At 39.2% G+C, this 17,151-nt stretch overlaps 1 protein-coding gene across 1 annotated transcript; it reads left to right on the top strand.

The window, feature by feature from the left end:
- The first annotated feature begins 1,117 nt into the window (after positions 1–1,117).
- tm7sf3 (transmembrane 7 superfamily member 3) lies at positions 1,118–16,888 on the top strand. The gene is made up of 12 exons (XM_038281899.1): positions 1,118–1,424; positions 2,873–3,027; positions 8,569–8,719; positions 8,965–9,085; positions 11,591–11,762; positions 11,842–12,019; positions 12,103–12,189; positions 13,731–13,811; positions 13,893–14,045; positions 14,134–14,234; positions 15,420–15,582; positions 15,672–16,888. Exons 1-12 carry the CDS (start codon positions 1,337–1,339, stop codon positions 15,923–15,925), a joined length of 1,704 nt encoding a protein of 567 aa, XP_038137827.1. The 5' UTR covers positions 1,118–1,336; the 3' UTR covers positions 15,926–16,888.
- The last annotated feature ends 263 nt before the right edge of the window (positions 16,889–17,151 follow it).

Here is a 17,151-nt window from a genome sequence, read left to right on the forward strand (position 1 = left end):
TTTATCAGTGTACTGTCAAAAGTACTGTATTGGACTCCAGTATTCACAAATTTTAGGGTCATTGTGATAGGCAGGAAGCCCAGGTAGCACAGGTGTGAATCTATTATAATGGAATGGGAAAAAAATAAAGTTAATAAAACACTACATTTTTTTACACATCAATTTTGTTTAGTGCCATAATTTCAGTGTCATGGATATAATATTGACCAATCTTACAAGCATTTTTTTAGGCAACTTGCATACATTTAACATCTTTTATACAGACTACAAATTCTAAAATAATCTGCAGTAACATGATAATAAAATTGATTACATTAACCTGAAACTAAATAAAACATACAAGTTTGTCCTGGCCCACAGTGGACGACGACTTTCCGGCTCCCTCTCTGTCTCTGACTCTGTCTCATCAGATTCTCCTGTATTTTCTTCCTCTCCATCTTCGTTACTATCTTCCCCTATTACAGGCTGATACTCATTCTCATCCTTTTCCTCATCTGACAGCTCCAAATCTGAATCTCCCTCTATCATCCGGTACAGAATCCTCTCTGCTTCGCTTCTGTCTCCTACAACCATGTGCAGTCATTAAATACATTAAAATGGTCCTGGTGTCCACTACAGTTGACATTAATTAAATGACTGTTATTTCAAAACATAAATAATTAAAGTGTTTTCAGATGTAATAATATTGTTGATGACACATTAATAAACACGAATATGTATAATTATCATGGTAAAAACAGCAATAGATAAAGAATATTTGACTTCCCTCTCCTCTTTCCATAAAATGTGGTTGTTGGTATGGCTGCCATCTTGTGAGAGGAAAAAAGTAAAGTTCCCAGCATGCAAACCTATCACATGACACATCACTGGAAAGCCCAGGATGTCCTCTACAAAACACTATAGGACTTGATAGGGTAACTCCAGATACTTAAGAGAGATGCAGGTGGACAAAATGTCCACTATAATGGACATGAATGAATGGGCCGGGTCTCAGGAGGATATTAAACTGAAATAACATTCAAAAATCATTTTACTTTTTATTTTAATTTTTCAGTGGCACTGATCCTCTGCCGTCCAGTTTACTTGGTAAAATCGCGCTTATCAAAATATCGCGAGATTAGGGGCGAGATTTGAGTCTTTCTTGAGCCAGAGCGACAGGCGCACCATAGAGAGGGAAACAAGTGGAGTTTTGTTACAGTGAGCAAACCTCAGCTGTCCAGTATGTCTCCTTTGCGGTCGGTGGGGCTAAAACACGGACGAATGCGCGGTTTCCGCTAATTTCTGGATCACTGGCAGGTCGAAGAGGCTCGCTGTCTGGTAGATAAAGCGGAGGGAAATGTCTCGCTGGATGTGGAGTCAACGTCTTCTCCTCCTGCTGCTGCTGCTGCTGATCTCAGAGGGTGAAGTACAAGCTCAAGTGGAAAGTGAGTACAGTCACGGTTTATGTGTAATTTACCTTTTTATTTTTATTATTTAAAGTATTTTTTGTCTTCCACTGAGGATTTTCTTATTAAGCTAGCAGGACATGCATTTGAGCTCGTGAAGAAAAGCGGCCGTTGCTTAGCTAGCTAAAAAAAACAAACTTTCTAAAACAGAAACTGAACATGACAAATATAAATATGTATTTTTTTTTTGAAGATACACTTTTTGGATTCCAGTAGGTGGGAAAACAGCCAAAAAAACTGCAATTAATCTGAATAAAGTAGCACAAGTTGACATAATTTGGAGATAAAACCTGCTGGAGTCTGATCCACCCATTAACAACAGAATAAACAGACTGAACATGTTTTTATGTCAGTCCTTGAGATCTGATAAAACTAAACTGCCAGAATGGATCAGTTATGACTCATTCAGCAAATCAGATTAATGCAAACCCACTGCATAGGAGAAAATAGATGTTTTCTTTGTAAAAAAGAAAGGAAAAACTTACTAAAACATCCATAGTTTACTGATTATTCTTCTTTATAGGATGACGAGTTTTTAAAATTTTTCCAAAACCCTGAAGAAAAAATCCTTCTAGTGGTGTCATTGTGAGTTTCTTTGATCCAGCTTTTAATCAAATAATTTCTATGGTTATTTATGCATTAAAATATCTAACTTTAACCTCTATCTGAAGTCTATTTTGTGCATTCATTTATTTTTACCAGGTTTTTATTGTCATTACACTGTCACAGGGACAGAGCAGCGAAATTATCTGCATGCATTTTGACCCATCCCCCTTGGGGAGCAGTGGGCTGCCATTGTGCAGTGCCCACTGAGCAGTGTGGGTTTAAGGGTCTTACTCAGGGACCCAGAGTGGCAGTCTGTGGGACTTAAACTCAGAACCTCTGGATTCCACCCTAACCACTAGGCCGCCACTCCCCTTTATAGACTGTTTATAGATGGAAAACAGTCAGTCAACAGTTATTAAATTTTTGTATTTCAGGATTAGGATAAAGGTCAGCCTGGGAATGCATGACATTAAACTACATGCACATAAACTATTATTTTGTCCAATATTTACAAGAAACCTTCTGTTTTTTATATTTAAAATAAAAAAGGCTATCTCCAAAACAATAAAAAAAAAATATATATATATATATATATTCATATCTGTGGTGGTCTGCACTGTTGTTTCCATGGTTTGTTCAGTAGTTAAATTGCCGATATGTTTTGTTTACATCCCTCATTCCGAAACATGGCACCATCTCGTTGAAAATGTCACAACAAAGTAATAATAACTGTTATTTTTGGTTTGGTATCTATTGATCTGCTACTGAAGCAATGTTCTGAACCCTCTCTTGGATCCCAGCGTTGATTAAATGTGCTTTCATGTGACTGCTGGAGATGAGCCTATCGACTGATGGATTTATTTATTTTTTTGGCATCTCAGACCGTGTGACCTTCCTGCCGGGGACCTTCCAGAACATAAACGTCTCGCAGAACGAGACGGTCCAGGCGGTGGTGACCCGGATCCCTGCCGAGGTGGCCTTCATCACGCTGCAGTTCCACACGCTGCACCGCAACGCCACGCTGTCGTACACCCGGGTGAGTGGGTGGGAGAAAGAAAAGACGCAGATAAACTGGGAAATATGAAAGGGATGGTTACGTTTCCTGTAATCCAAACAGTTTGTTCCTACTAATCAGCATAATCTAATGAAATGAAAGCCCTGCTGTGTTTGCTTAAAGCTACAGTGTGTAATAATTACAGGCATATAAATTCAGAAATTTAATATATTATACATAACTATGTTATTTATCATCACCTATGAGCTCAGCCTTTTAACCATAACATTTGCGTTGCCTTAGAATTCGTTATTTATAATTACATAGGAGCGGGTCTCGCAGCCATGGAGGCTGACATCTTTGCGCTACGGCAGCGCAGTGGCAACAAACTAGCGATTGCGAGATCTCCCATGACGCTCGAAAATAACTACGGCAAGTTGAGAGAGATGAACTGAGACGGTACTGAACAGTAGATGGCAGTATTATGCCTGAGAAGCGTTTAGTCTACCTGAAACCAAAGAAGAAGAAGAAGCAGGTATACTGCGCCTCGGTAACAAGAAAGGTAAACAAGGCGGCAGGCGTGAGTGACTTTGCAAACTGTTTGGCACTGTGTGGCCAAACATCAGACGAATGGAGGATCATGTCTACTCTGTATCACAACGAAAAGCGGCGGACACCGAACCCCCGTCATCTAAGAAGCGGAAACACGACGAGAATAAACGCAAGAGTGACAAGAAACGACAAAAAACACGGATCAACATTGGCACGGCATTTACACGATGGAAGTCACTGATGGAGGAAAAAGGTTTTCAAAGTGACGCTCAAGTTGCCAGTTTTCTCTTGGACAGGTAATTAATCCTATACACACAATTGTCTAATATCACTGCAGTTTTTGGAGTACAGGATGCTCAGACCTGTCTAAAACAATAACATGCTGCGTGATGATGCTGTTACTCTCCAGTATACTTATTCAGCAACGTCCCTGACGTTTCACAGGTAATGATTCAGTAATTTTCTGTAAAATAATTTTCTGGATATATACCTCGGTTACTTCTCTCCGGCTCCTTTGGAGATCTTCAAGCCTTTCCTCCTCTGCTCTCACCCCGCTGGCTCCCCTCTCTCGCCTGGCCCCAGCTGCACGCTCACCCCGGCCTCTCTGCCCTCTTCCTTTCCCTCTTCCTTGCCTTGTAACCCCCGTGCCACAAACAAGACTTGGACTCTGTAAATGGGGAATATATATTCTTCCAGCGAACACAATCTCGCTGTTAAACTAATGAGTACAATTACTTCGTCTGTTTATATCACCATGCAAAGCAGCTCACCAAAACGTCACAACGACGTAGAAAAAATAACGGGTATATTTATTATCTTAAGTCTACATGAAATCTATACCCTACACAGACTAATGAAATACTATCTGTAAAATTATCTATGTAAACAAACCTCATCACTTGAGAAGGTAGGTGATGCGGACGTCGTGGAAGACATTTTGTCCCGTAACGCTCGCCGTACTGTTGGGGGGGAGAAGCGGTGGGGGGGAGACGTTCATGTTGCTGCAGTCTGCAGTCTGACCGCTAGATGTCGCTGAAAATTACACACTGTAGCTTTAAGGCTGGATGTTTGGGACTTTAGCTGTTTTTCATAGCATATTTCTTATGGTTGTCGAAGTTGGGATGGATTCAGAGAGAAACACTCATAAACGAGTTAAAAACAAAAACACTGGTTTATATTTGAGGTTCTGTCTAACGCTAAGGGGTCTGAGGATGTGTGGAAACTCGGGAACTTGACAGTGAATTTGCAGCCTTCTTTCCCGCCGTATGTCTAGGCAGTTAGTTCTGCTGCGACGTAATGAATGAGGCTTTGTGAGTTGGGTCGGCTGACCCCCTGAGAGAAGTCCCAGTCAGCTGATGAACAGTCTGACGGGTCATGAGTAGCAGACATTGCCGTCTTGGACGGGGGAGAGAGGGGAAAAAAAAAAAGAAGGAAAAAAAAAGCTCCCTGTGGTCCAGGGTTTCACGCACAGGTTGGGAAAGTTTTCAGATTTCCTTCCTCTGCTGCAAAATACGGTAGAAGAAAATAAATCTGCAATAAGTAGCCTGTGCTTGGTTTTATATCGGAGCTTTAGGAAGTAAGAAACGTGCAAGACGGACCCAAAAATAAGAGGAAGTTTAGTTCTTGAGCAAGAATGCAAAAGCATACTAGAAATTGAACTTCCTGTTTATCAATTTCCCTGTTTTTTCTAGATTTGATTTATTGATGGAGTGATTTCTTTTTTTTTTTTTTCAAAGAAACAAGTAAAGATAAAATTCAGCTAATTTGGAAAATGTTCTCCATATTTAATGAATAGATGCCCTCCTCTCTAAGCCACATTAGATTATTCCTACAGGCCACACCTAATCTGGGTTTGTTTTTTTGTTGTATGTGTGAAACCAAAGAACACAACAGGAAAACAAAAACACAATAGTATTTTACTTTTTTGTTTATTTACTAAAAAAATCCCAAAATTGAAATAAAAAAATAACAAACCATTATCTCATTTCAGATATTTATTTTTATTTTTTATATTTTTGACAACTAGCCTTTTCTCTGCCCAGCATTCGTACAAAACGTTGTAAATTGTATTTTGTTTTCTCTCACAGGAAACCTTATATTCAGCTTAAGTTTTGTTTGAAGATTTAAAAAGTACAGGAAATTTGGGTCTAAACATCTTAATTGATAGTTTGCCGAAACAGTGAGTAAGCCATTTCAACCTGATCTCCATGGAAACCGTCGTTATTGTCTTCGGATGCAAACTCCCAGCTATTCATATCCAGCTTGCAAAATGTCACCGTCAGATGATGTAGCTGGGGTGGTTGAAAATGAATCTGGTTGAGCAGAATTGATGCTCCTTCAGTCCCGCAGCGAGCGTCTAACCTGCTGTTCGATTGGCGAGAAAAGATAATAATTTGTGGTCTGATTCATTGTTTTGGCTCAATAAACAAAAAGCAAACTTACTGGTGTGTTTTTGTTTTTTTAATCATGTTTGCTTAAAAAAACAAAATAAAAAAACCACCTTCCTGAAAATACACAGACACTGAATCCTCCCAGAATCTAATCCAACAGCAGCGTTAGCTTTCTTTGCTGTCGGCGGCGTCCTGAACGACGCTGCCTTTGAGGTTTGGCCACCTGTAGCTTATGAGATCCAATTCAACCCACACAGAACCTGCGCCGTCCTGACCAAGGTTTTCATCATTAACAAAAACTAATGAAATCAGGAAACTTGGATTAAAAAACCCTAAAAATAAAAAGCAGAATTGAGAAATGTCCATAATATCAAATTATCAAATTTTAAGGCGGAAAAACACCAATTTAACTTATAGATCGTCTTCTTAACTTGCTTAAATTAAGGGCTAATCCACTGATTTTAAGATTTTCTTTCTTATTTCAGATCAGTTTTTCCAGTCCATGCTTAAAGGGGTTGAATATGTGTATGCCACACTTTTCCAGCTTATGTTTTCCTACAATGATGCATCATTTGTTGTGAAATTTATGACAATAATTTCCCAATAAAGCTACAAACGTTGTTGTTGTCAGCGAGGTTATTGTTGGTTACCTAAACTACTCAATTAATTAAATCTAGAATTAAAAGGTTTTGTCAACTGAAAAAAAAATAAACATTACACTATGCAGGAAACACAAAAAAAACTAAATAAAACTTTAATAGGAGTTTTAGACACTATTACAAAAAATGTTGCTTTAATATGAGGTATAGCTTCAGGTTGTTGCAATAACGTTTTTTGTTGTTGTTGCTGTACCACATTGTGCCAGCAGATGGCACATCTGTAAAGGTCGTTTGAGATTCGGATGTCGTTATTTAGGATTTTAGTTCGATTTTTTTTGGTCCCCAGTATGTTAATCGTATTTCATAAGACTCACACAACTAATAAAAACAAAAACTAAAGCAAATTAAATAAATAAACTAGCTAGCAAATTCTATATATTAGTTAAAGCTAACGGAATTAAATATCTATGTTAAAAACTCATATATAAAATCATATACATGATAAAACAAAGTGGAAAAAAAATTAACATTTTGAAACTATTTAAACTTTGTGGAATGCTCCGATGCTAGTTTTGTCACGCACTACAGTTTAAGATCTATGTTTAAACATGGCGGTAATTCCTGTCAGTTTTTTATTTTTATTTTTGAAGGATTGGTTTGTGATCTGCTTCTGAGTAATCGTATCATTTTGTGACTTTTTACTCCAGTGGACCTTCTACATCCAATTTAATAGAACTAACTTGTTGGTGGAGTTACAATGCAGCCCTGATGGAAAGGAACATTTTGTTGTTTGTTTGCAGTGAAATCACTGGTTTCTTTCTTTTAATATTGCTTCACATCGATGCTGTTCAGGTGACAAACTTCCTACTGGCTGAATAAGATAAGCACTCATAGACTGATTAAATATTGATTGGATGAACAATAAATTATATAAAAAAAAAACAAAGAGGCAAGAAACTAAGTTTTTTTTCTCACAAAACAGCAATATGTCTGTGATTCCTTTGAATGTCAAGGGAACGCACGTTTTTAAGCAGATAACAGGAATGCTGAGCTAAAAAAAGAGTAAAGCGCTTTTTTGTTTTGGCATTCAACGTTTGTGGACAAACTGGATTTTTTAGAATGTATGGCCGCCTTATGCAAATCTCTGAGTTAATAGTTTCCCTTTAGGTAAAGATGGTTGAACTTCTGCTAGCTGTGCTAACCTAGCTAAAGCAGGAGGCCTCATCACATGATGTCACCTCTGTTTCTAGCTAAACTTCCTCTTAAACATTGAAATATGGCCATCAATACTTTATGTATTTATTTTAGGTAAAGTCAAGCTTTATTTCTCTGCTGTTTAGACATTATTGTTGCTTCTTTTGCATTAATCTTTTGGAGCCGCTGCCACTAACCGTTCCCTCTCTTGTCTGTCATCATGTCTTAGTTTATTCAATCATTAAATGACCTCTTAGTTCTCATCTCAGCTGTTTTTTCATCTTGTAAAATTGTTTTATTAGCTTGAAAAGCTAAAGGTTGGGTTAAATTTAACATTTATGGATAGCTCAGATTTAGGTGAGCAGAGCAGATTTTCATTTTAAACGAATTTGATTAGAGGTTTTTAATGCTGCTAATTGCAGCTGGTAGAGGAAAATGAGAATTAGATGAAACGGGAACAGATCAAACAGAAATAGACAATCAGAACTGTCTTAAAACAAACTACTGGACTTTGTTTTCCAAGTTTGAAGATGTTTCGCTTCCCTTCCAGAAAGCGTTCTCAATTCAATATGTCTGGAGTAGCGTTGAGTTTCAGGTTTTATAGAATAGCCCAAACAAAAGCCTTGTTATGGCTTAGAGAGCAGTCAAATTGAACCGAAAAACAGGTCCACCCGTTAGTAATGGGGGGTTGTTAAGGTCGTTGTTGGTCTGGCTTACAGCAGCAATGTTCTGACCACCTGCATGGCGATGGGGTTGCTGCGTTGCGTTATAGGTTACAACTGCTGCTGCCTTTTGATTTAAGCTTCTGCTTTGCATCAATAAATCATTGAGGTCCATCTGTTTGGTAGGTTCCAGATCCGAGTCGCTCTCTGACAGCAGTGGACTCTGGGCTCCTGTCGGCTCTACAGAATGGCCAAACGTCGCTCTCCTTGTTCCTGTCTTCTCCTGATGAGGAAACCATCCCAGGGACCGGAGTCATCCTCTCTTACTCAAGCATGGGTAAACAAACAACACAAAGAAGAAAACACAGAAGTTCTCACTAAAACACCAGCGTACCTCTATTCATCCTCGTCTGAGGAGTAGGAAATGAGAAAGTTGCGCACTATCAGTCACAAAGCGTGTTACTGCAAAAGGTTTCACCACAAAGTGAGAAAATCATGCAGAGGAAGAGCGACTGGCTGCACTGATTGTGCGGCGCTCGCTTCATAGCCTCCATCCCTTCTGATTCCTTGGTGTTTTTCCAGAACCGGTACCTGGAGCGTGCAACATTGAGTTCAGCCTTGACGTGGATCCGAACCTCTACATCCGCTACAATCTGTACGAGACCACCATCCGCTTCGCACCGGCAAATTTAGGATATGAGAGGTAAGGCGCCGCGGCGTTTGCTTTGCTTCCTCTTCCTGTCACCAGGAAACAAACTTAAGGACAACAACAAACAAACTGTCTCTAGATAAGAGGTTTTTCACATTTGATAAAAAAAGAAAAAAAAACAGCAGTGCATAATTGTGAAGTGAAATGAAAGGATGCAGGATTTTAAAATATTTAAAAAAAGGAAAGATAGATAACTGAGAGGTAGTAGCAGTTTGAGATCAATATATTTAATCTCCAATCTGAAGCAGGGAAAGTTTGTATGGAGTGAATTAGGGCTGCAACAACTAATCGATAAAATCGATAAAAATCGACTTTTAAAAGCGTTGGCAACGAATTTCATCATCGATTAGTTGTGTCGCGCGATTATTGCGTCATCCGCCGCGCCGTCATCACTGCCACTTGACTGAAAGAGGAAGAAAAAAAAAATACGGCAGAGCGAGTCAGCGCTGCAGGTGCAGTGTTGCCAACTCAGCGACTTTTCAGACCCCTCCAGCGACTATTTTTCAAAAAAGCGACTAGCGACAAATCTGGCGACTTTTTTCGGTGTCACTGGCGGCTTTTGGAGACTTTTACGTGAAAGCATCTATCGTTCCTACTCTGGCGTGGGGCGCCTCCCCCATCCCAACCCCGTTCTCCCGCAGGAGTCCCTCTCAGCGCTGCAGTCAGACCCTCAGCGTCCAAACTGCAAATGAAGCGCGCATGCGGCGGGATTGACGGCGCAAATTGATCACAATAATTAAAATAGCCTGCGCTTTGTAAAGCGAAAACAGTGATAACATGCAACTTTTTTCAAAAGAAATTAACATGGCACGGAACCACCATGTTTGTTTGGTTTTAAAGTGGGGAAACGTAACGTTAGTTTCTCAGGTAGCTCATCTGATGCTTTCCTTACCGTGTTAGTAGGTTACAGACAGTGATAAGGTTGGCTTCTTATTTTACTTTTAATTTCATTTGAATTAGCTTAAGCAGCGTTTATATTTACTTTATAAATAAATTAACTTGCAAATTATGAGGGCAAGGCTTTTAAAGTTTAAATCTTCTGGCAAAGATAAAGTAAAGAAGATCCTGCAATTTATGGAAGTAAAGCAGAACAAAATCCAGCAAGATCAGTAATATGTCAATTAATTATCTGCCACATTCCCATGTAAATATCTGTCTTTGGAGGATGTGTTTTTTAGCACCCCTACTTCTCTCATTTTTATTCCAAATACAATTTATAATTTGAATCACAGGGCTATTTTTATCTCTATGGTTCAGTATTTTCTCAAGTAGCAACTTTAACTGCTATACTTTCCTGTCTTAAAAGGCAGAACTCTTCTAGTCTAAAAAAACTCATTTGATGAAATGGGGGGGGCCTATTGTTTGAACCCCTTAGGGGCTTTAAAAAACAAAAATGTATTTTTTTGCGCTTTATGAAACAAAGTACCCTATATTTTGTGGATGTACAGCTACATTTCTCATGTAAGTTTGCGTAGTTTTTACACAAACATTTATTTTTCATATTGCACCAGTACAGTTAATGAGCAACCTGTACTTGTGTGCTTGTTTGTTCTGTCTAAAATGTTTATTTTGGAATAAAGAGGTTAATATAAAAAATATTTTTTGTCCGATTCATCGATTTTTAAAATAATCGTTAGTTGCAGCCCTAGAGTGAATTTCTTCACATTGTTGCAAACAGAAGAGTACGTTTATAAATGGAGCAAGTGCAACACAGAAATAAAACTTTAGAACATTTTAATCAAAAGATTTTGAGATTAAATGAGCAGTTTTCTTGTCATTTTTAAATTCATTTTTCATGTTTAATCTAAAAAAAAAAACGGGGTTTCTTTTTTTACAGATTTTTATAAATAAAAAGAATTGAGAAAAATAAAACAAATAAAACAAAAAATATAAAATTTGTAAGAACAATAAAACAAAATAAAGCTGTAAAAAAACAAAAAAGAAAGTAATGAAAATAAAATCTTTGAAAAACGAATAAAACATGAATAAAAAAATATTAAAGTTTGAAAAAACTAAAATGGAGAAAACGGTAAAGTCAACTTTATTTTGATTGGAAGTTTTCCTGTTTCATTTGCGGGTTGTATTTCTTTGTCATTTCTATTCACAAAACGTCTTCTTTGCTTGCAACAATCATAAAACAAAATTTTCTCCATAAGCTTATCAATGTTGATCTTTCAGAAAAGCTCTGCCATTTTTTGTGTTTTTTTTTCTACCAACATTCTGTTGAGAGTTGCTCTGAGGTTTAACATCCTGCTGATGCAGAAACCAAAGCAGAGCTTCATACCAGCTCTTTATCACAGCTCACATCAGTTACTGAACCAAGTAAACAAGCTTGTCCTTCCTGACGAATGAGAACATGTCAGTGGTTGTTTACGATGCATGCGACGCACCAACAGTAGAACGAACCGTTCGGGTTCATTGGGGCTGGTATCTAAAGGATGTTTTCTGTTTATGAAGCAGCGACCACCACAAACCTCTCCCTGTTTCGTTCTCTCTTAGAGGCCAATCTCCTCCAGCCTGCGATACGTCCACAGGAAGCAGCACGCGCTGGCGGCTGCTCTACGACGTCTACCAGTACTTCCTGCCTGAGAACGACCTGTCAGAGAGCAGCCTGTTCGCCGGGTTCCAGGCCGTCGCCGACATGCGAGGCATGATGGCGAGCGGTAGACTGGTAAAAACCTGGAGCATGATGGGTAAGCGTCCTGATGGGCACTATAATTGACGGCATCACTCCCTGTGTCTGCCGTAAGGTCACCACGTTAAAGTCGACGGATAAGACCATCATGGTGTTCAGCTCCATCCCCGGTCAGGGCGTCATCTACTCCGTCATCGTCAGAGACCCGGCGCTGAACACCTCCGCCTCCTACGTTCCCGCCCACACCTACGCCTGCAGCTTCGCTTCCACTCTGGACGGCTGTCAGACACTCGGTTAGCTTCTCCTCCCAGCTAATTCAATCACGATCACTTTATCCTACCTTTGAGTTTTAACTCCAGATATGAACATGTTGCAGGAAAAATATCGACCAAGGTCTTCTTCACCATCGCCGGCTTGGCGGGCCTGTTTGTCTGCTTCTTTGGCCATCGATTCTTCAAATGTGGTGAGTGCTCTGACCTCGCTGCTTTTGAACCCGCTGATCTATTTTCATCTCCTGGTGCAAGAGTTCAAGGGTTAACTCACTTTTCGACCTTTGAAATAGGACTTTTTCTATGAAACAAGGAAAAAAAGACGATCTAATCCATCATCAGGGTCAGTTCAGACTCCCACGGTTGTTTTCTATCAACAGAGACCCCATACAAACTAGGAACATTTCTGCTCACAAATTGTTTCCTTTTGCTGTAAATAAATCTTCAATAACTCCTGCTATGAAAAACAATAGAAGAAATATGATGAGAAGTTTCCTTTAAATTTTCTTATGCAAAGTTCAGTTTTGCATTTAGGTCTCCTCTGCTTCTAGAAACAACAATATATATTTTTTTATTGAAGTGAATTGCATACAAAAGATTTGACATTGAACTACAGCTGAAATGACACAGACAGCTAGCATTTAGCATGGCGCTAATTTGAATTGAAGATCCAATAGGGATGCTTCTGCTTTTGGCATTTTTTTTTTTTACAAAATAGTAAAAAATGACCTCATGCTACAAAAGACAATAGACAGAAGGAATACGTGGAAATGTTCCCTTTAAAGGGAATTTATTGGCCAAAAGTACGGTCTTGTATTTGGGTCTCCACTGCTTCTGGAAACAGTATAAGTATTTAAAAATATCTAAAAAAAATTAAATCACATACATTTATCACTGAATGAAAGCTGGAAAAAAAAGTATTAGTGAGCATAATGCTAATTTGCATTGAAAATCCCTTCGGGAAGATACCATTATTAGCGTTTTTTTTCTCCTCAAATTAAAAACTAGCAAAAAGAAACACATTTCTATAACTGGAAAAACTTTCTGCTCACAATTCATTTATTTTCTCCTATATATTTGGCTTTAATAATACTTAAATTCTATAAAAGATAGAAGAAATAATATGTGGAAATGTTCCCTTTAAAGGACCTGTCATGCAAAATTTTATGTGTGTAAAATTATCAGAGTAAATCATATAACATTTGGACAACTAGCAGTTAGCATGAGGCTAATTTGCACTGAAAATCCAATAGGGATGCTACCGCTATTATCATCTTATTTTTTTCACCAGATTCTTCCATCCTAAAACAATTAAAACATATAGAAGTATTTTAACAATAAAACAGTTTTATAAAATTATAATACACAAATGTTTCTGAGAGGATTTAAAAGGACTGGAACTTTCTACGGTGGCCCATTAGGAATAATATTTACTATCCATACAGAAAGGTCTCGCTAGTTGTTCAGGAGGCTCCATTTATTCAGGCTCTGCTTCTGTATTCATTTTAAGGTGTATAAATGATGACATTGAGGCGGAGCGAGGTGCGTTCAGGTACAGATTGTTTGGATAAAAGTGTCATGTTTCATTCTGGGATGGATAAGGAGGAAAAATCTTATTCGAGTGATTTTGTGCAACAAAAGTTACAAACCTATACAATAAGTAAAGATTTAAAATGAAGCACGGTAGGTTCCCGTTATTTAATGTTTAATAACTTTGTTCTCTTCCTGCATCCAGAGCTGTTCTGCATGGGATTCAGCTTCGCGGCGTTCTTCTTCTTTGTCCTCATCACAAGGACCACACAGCTGGACTACGATGGTAAGGCGCCCTCCTCTGCTCCATCCTGTCTTCATGTGTCCATACGCTGACCGGAGCTGTGGGCGGTTTGTCTCCCTGCAGTCCGCCTTGCAGTGTCTGCTGTAGTGGGCGTGGTGGGCGGCGGCCTCCTGGTGATGAGCTGGTGGCGGTTCGGCTCAGTCATGGCCTGCGTGGTCGTGGTCGGCCTGATGCTGGGCTTTCTCGTCGCCTCCATTGTCCTTTTCACTCCTCTGGGTATGTGTGTGTTGACATGAGGGTCTGTGTGTTCTCCACTTCCTTAAGGTGTTTTTGTCTTTGAATCTGTGTTTCTGTTTTCTCACAGGAGACCTGGACGTGTTCAGGAACTCAGACGTGGTTTTCTGGGTGACTTTCTGCTGCATCATGGTCACGTTTCCGCTCGTCTTTGTGCGGTGGCCCAGAGAGGTAACAGATTTCACACTTTCTGCTCTGATTGAAGAGATGGCGGTTTAACCCCCACCCCACCCCCATGTGGTCGCTGAATGAACCTCAGGTGTTGCAGCTGAACTGAAAAACAAACTCATCAGTGACCTATCATGCTGTGGCGGTGCCATTTGTAATCAACCACAGAGTTACTGGGTATCCCTGATGGGAGGAAAACCCAAAGTATGAATATTTCTGTTAGAATAAAAAGAAAAAAAAGGATTTTTTTTTTTTTTTACGCATTTTATTATATGACGCCTTCTTAAAGTGTTCAGGGTTTGAATACTATTACAAGCCACTGCATGCCTTCAATTCCCTTACTGTTTTGTGTTTTTAGAAATAATTCACTAACTATATATGTGCCGTGCTGCCACCTGGTGGTGAGGAAGCAGACAGAAATTTTAAAATCAGGAATATGGAAGCAACTTTATTAAATTTTTTTGCAAATAATATTTGAAAAAATATAAAATATTTTTTTGGGAAAAAAAGGTTTGAAAAAAGAGGTTGACTATTTTCTCATATATTTCCTTTTTTTCAGGAAAAAATTATATTTTTAATTAGAAGTTTTATCTTTTTTAAATTTTTTAATTAATCCATCCATACAGACCATTAGAAATTCAATTTCATTTAGATATTTCTTTGACTTTTATGAAATAAAAAAACAGGCTGCTGACAAAACAGGCAAACAAAAAAAATCACAAAGTAATTATGTAAAACTTTTACCTCCATAAATGCTGAAAGCGGGATGGAAAACACATCACCAAGCTCCAGCCCCTCAGAATGTTTTTACTATATTCAAAACAAAGAGGTCCAGACAGTCTCCACCTATTAATACTGTCCCATAAACAAATGATTAGAAAATAATTACTGTTACCACAATAACGCTGCATCTTTGCTCATCAGAAGTGAAAAGAAATCATTTATTAAAAACTGTAAAAAAAAAAAAAAGTAATTTAAAACAGCAAAGTTACTATCATTACCTCTTTTTTTATTAAAATGTTTTTAAGAAATTTCTGGATTTTTTTTATATATTTCGATTTACAAACTTGTTCTTTGCTTCCAATAATAATGGAACAAAACTCACTCCATACTGATTGTTTTCTTAATCTTCTATTTAAGCTGAATTAGTTGCTGGATCTGAATTCTAAAAATAAAAATGTGTTTCAGGGGAACATCACCACATGCGGGATCGTGGGGGCGTACGCCGTCATCCTGGCTGTCAACGCCTACATCTATACCAGCCTGTCCTACATCACCCTCAACATCCTGAAACGTTTCCTCAACAGCAACTTTAGCGCCGTTTTCACAGACGTACCGTTCCAAATCATCGGTGAGTCGACAGCTCCTCCGATCGCTGCGGGGTGAAAATATCTGGGTCTGTTTTTGTTTTTTCTTAATTTCCCCCTCCTCTGGCTGCAGACTACGCCCTGATCACGGTGTGGGTGGTGCTCGGCGTGTGCGGCGTGGTCCTGCAGCTGTACCGGGAGCGCTCCAGGCCGTTCTTCCCGCCCAGCCCGTACCTCATGTGGCTGCAGGAGCGCGAGCGCCGTAAAACCAACGTGCTGGACCCGAGCCACCACGTCCCCTCGCTGCCCGGGCGCCTGCTGGAGCGGGCGCGGCAGCTGGTCAGGCGGCGGGAACCGGCGGGGGAGCACACGCCGCTGCTGCTGTGAAAACAGGCGGAACACTTCCATCGCTTTGATTAACCCCGATGCAGGAAGGAGGACGCATCAGCTGCACTAAAATCCTCAACCACTACCTTCTTCTTCTTTTTAAATCAGCGGAGCGGATCTTAGCTTCTGCCAGACTTTTTAACCTCCAGATTTTGCACACTGATGCGGGATTTCCCTCATTATCTCCTAAAGGCTTCAGATCAAAGAAAACCCAACAGATAGAAGCAGTGTCCTCCTATGAGGGGTTCAGCCTACTTCGTGTTGCCAAACAGGTTCTCTTGAAGTTATTATTCCTGCAGGCCTGTTGGTCTGAAATGTTATTTATCAGTAATATTTCCATTTAAGTATTAAATGATAGTTTGATCTGAGGCGTTTGAGGAACCCTCATGATCACAGCAGGGCGTTGCCATGACGTTTCTCAGGGTTCAGAGCACAACTTTTAGACTACTGCTGAAAACTTTGGATTTTCTGAAGCAATCACATTTAGTTCTTTTAAAGTCAAACTTTTGCCATGTAAGATTAGCCTATATATGTTTTAATGTATTGATATTTAATGTCTTCAGTTTCCTGCCGTGATGTAACTGCAATGCCAAATAGTGACATTAAGTAAATTTTGACTGTATAGTGATCTGTTTCCTGTATAACCCTGAATGTGCCTTCAGTTTTAATAAATTGCTATCAATGGGTGTTTTTCCTTCCAACTAATTTTCCTGTTAAACTAAAGGAGACAGATTGGAAAACTTTGCGTCTCATCTTAGATTTTTTTTTTATGGAGTCTTGGATGTTTTCCACCCGCACGTCCCTCCTTAACCCAGATGAACAGAGGAGTTTGTCACGTAGGACATTTGATCCACCTCCTGACGGCCTCATTAGCTTTAACACGGTTCCATTTCTGCACCATTTGTTCAATAACATGTTTTGATCCTTTAACCGTGGCTTTGAATAAAGGATGCAAATTGATAATCTTTTATTAGCCGTGTAATTTGATGACCCCAAGTCTCTGCATCTGATTGGTCGATCCGACCCTCGTGGTGATTCCTTCCCAAGAAGCACAGTTTGCTGAACAGCCGAGTTCTGAAAATCAGACAAATATTTCTGTGTGACGCTTTTACAGGATTATGTTTTGGTTTTTCTTCCACTTTGGGGAAGAATGCAAATCCTTTTGTATTTATCTGTTTGGAAAGAACAGGGAGGCCTTCAGAAATCTAAAGCCCACTAAAAGTCAT

This window comes from Cyprinodon tularosa, unplaced genomic scaffold, assembly GCF_016077235.1.
Source record: "Cyprinodon tularosa strain WSP-4 unplaced genomic scaffold, ASM1607723v1 ctg177, whole genome shotgun sequence".
NCBI classification, from domain to species: Eukaryota; Metazoa; Chordata; class Actinopteri; order Cyprinodontiformes; family Cyprinodontidae; genus Cyprinodon; species Cyprinodon tularosa.

Excerpts from the sequence above, each read along its gene's own strand:
- tm7sf3 (XM_038281899.1), top strand. The coding sequence starts at position 1,337 with ATGTCTCGCTGGATGTGGAGTCAACGTCTTCTCCTCCTGCTGCTGCTG. Across the intron at positions 9,086-11,590 it reads GCAAATTTAGGATATGAGAG|AGGCCAATCTCCTCCAGCCT; the intron begins GTAAGGCGCCGC and ends GTTCTCTCTTAG. Across the intron at positions 12,190-13,730 it reads CCATCGATTCTTCAAATGTG|AGCTGTTCTGCATGGGATTC; the intron begins GTGAGTGCTCTG and ends TCCTGCATCCAG.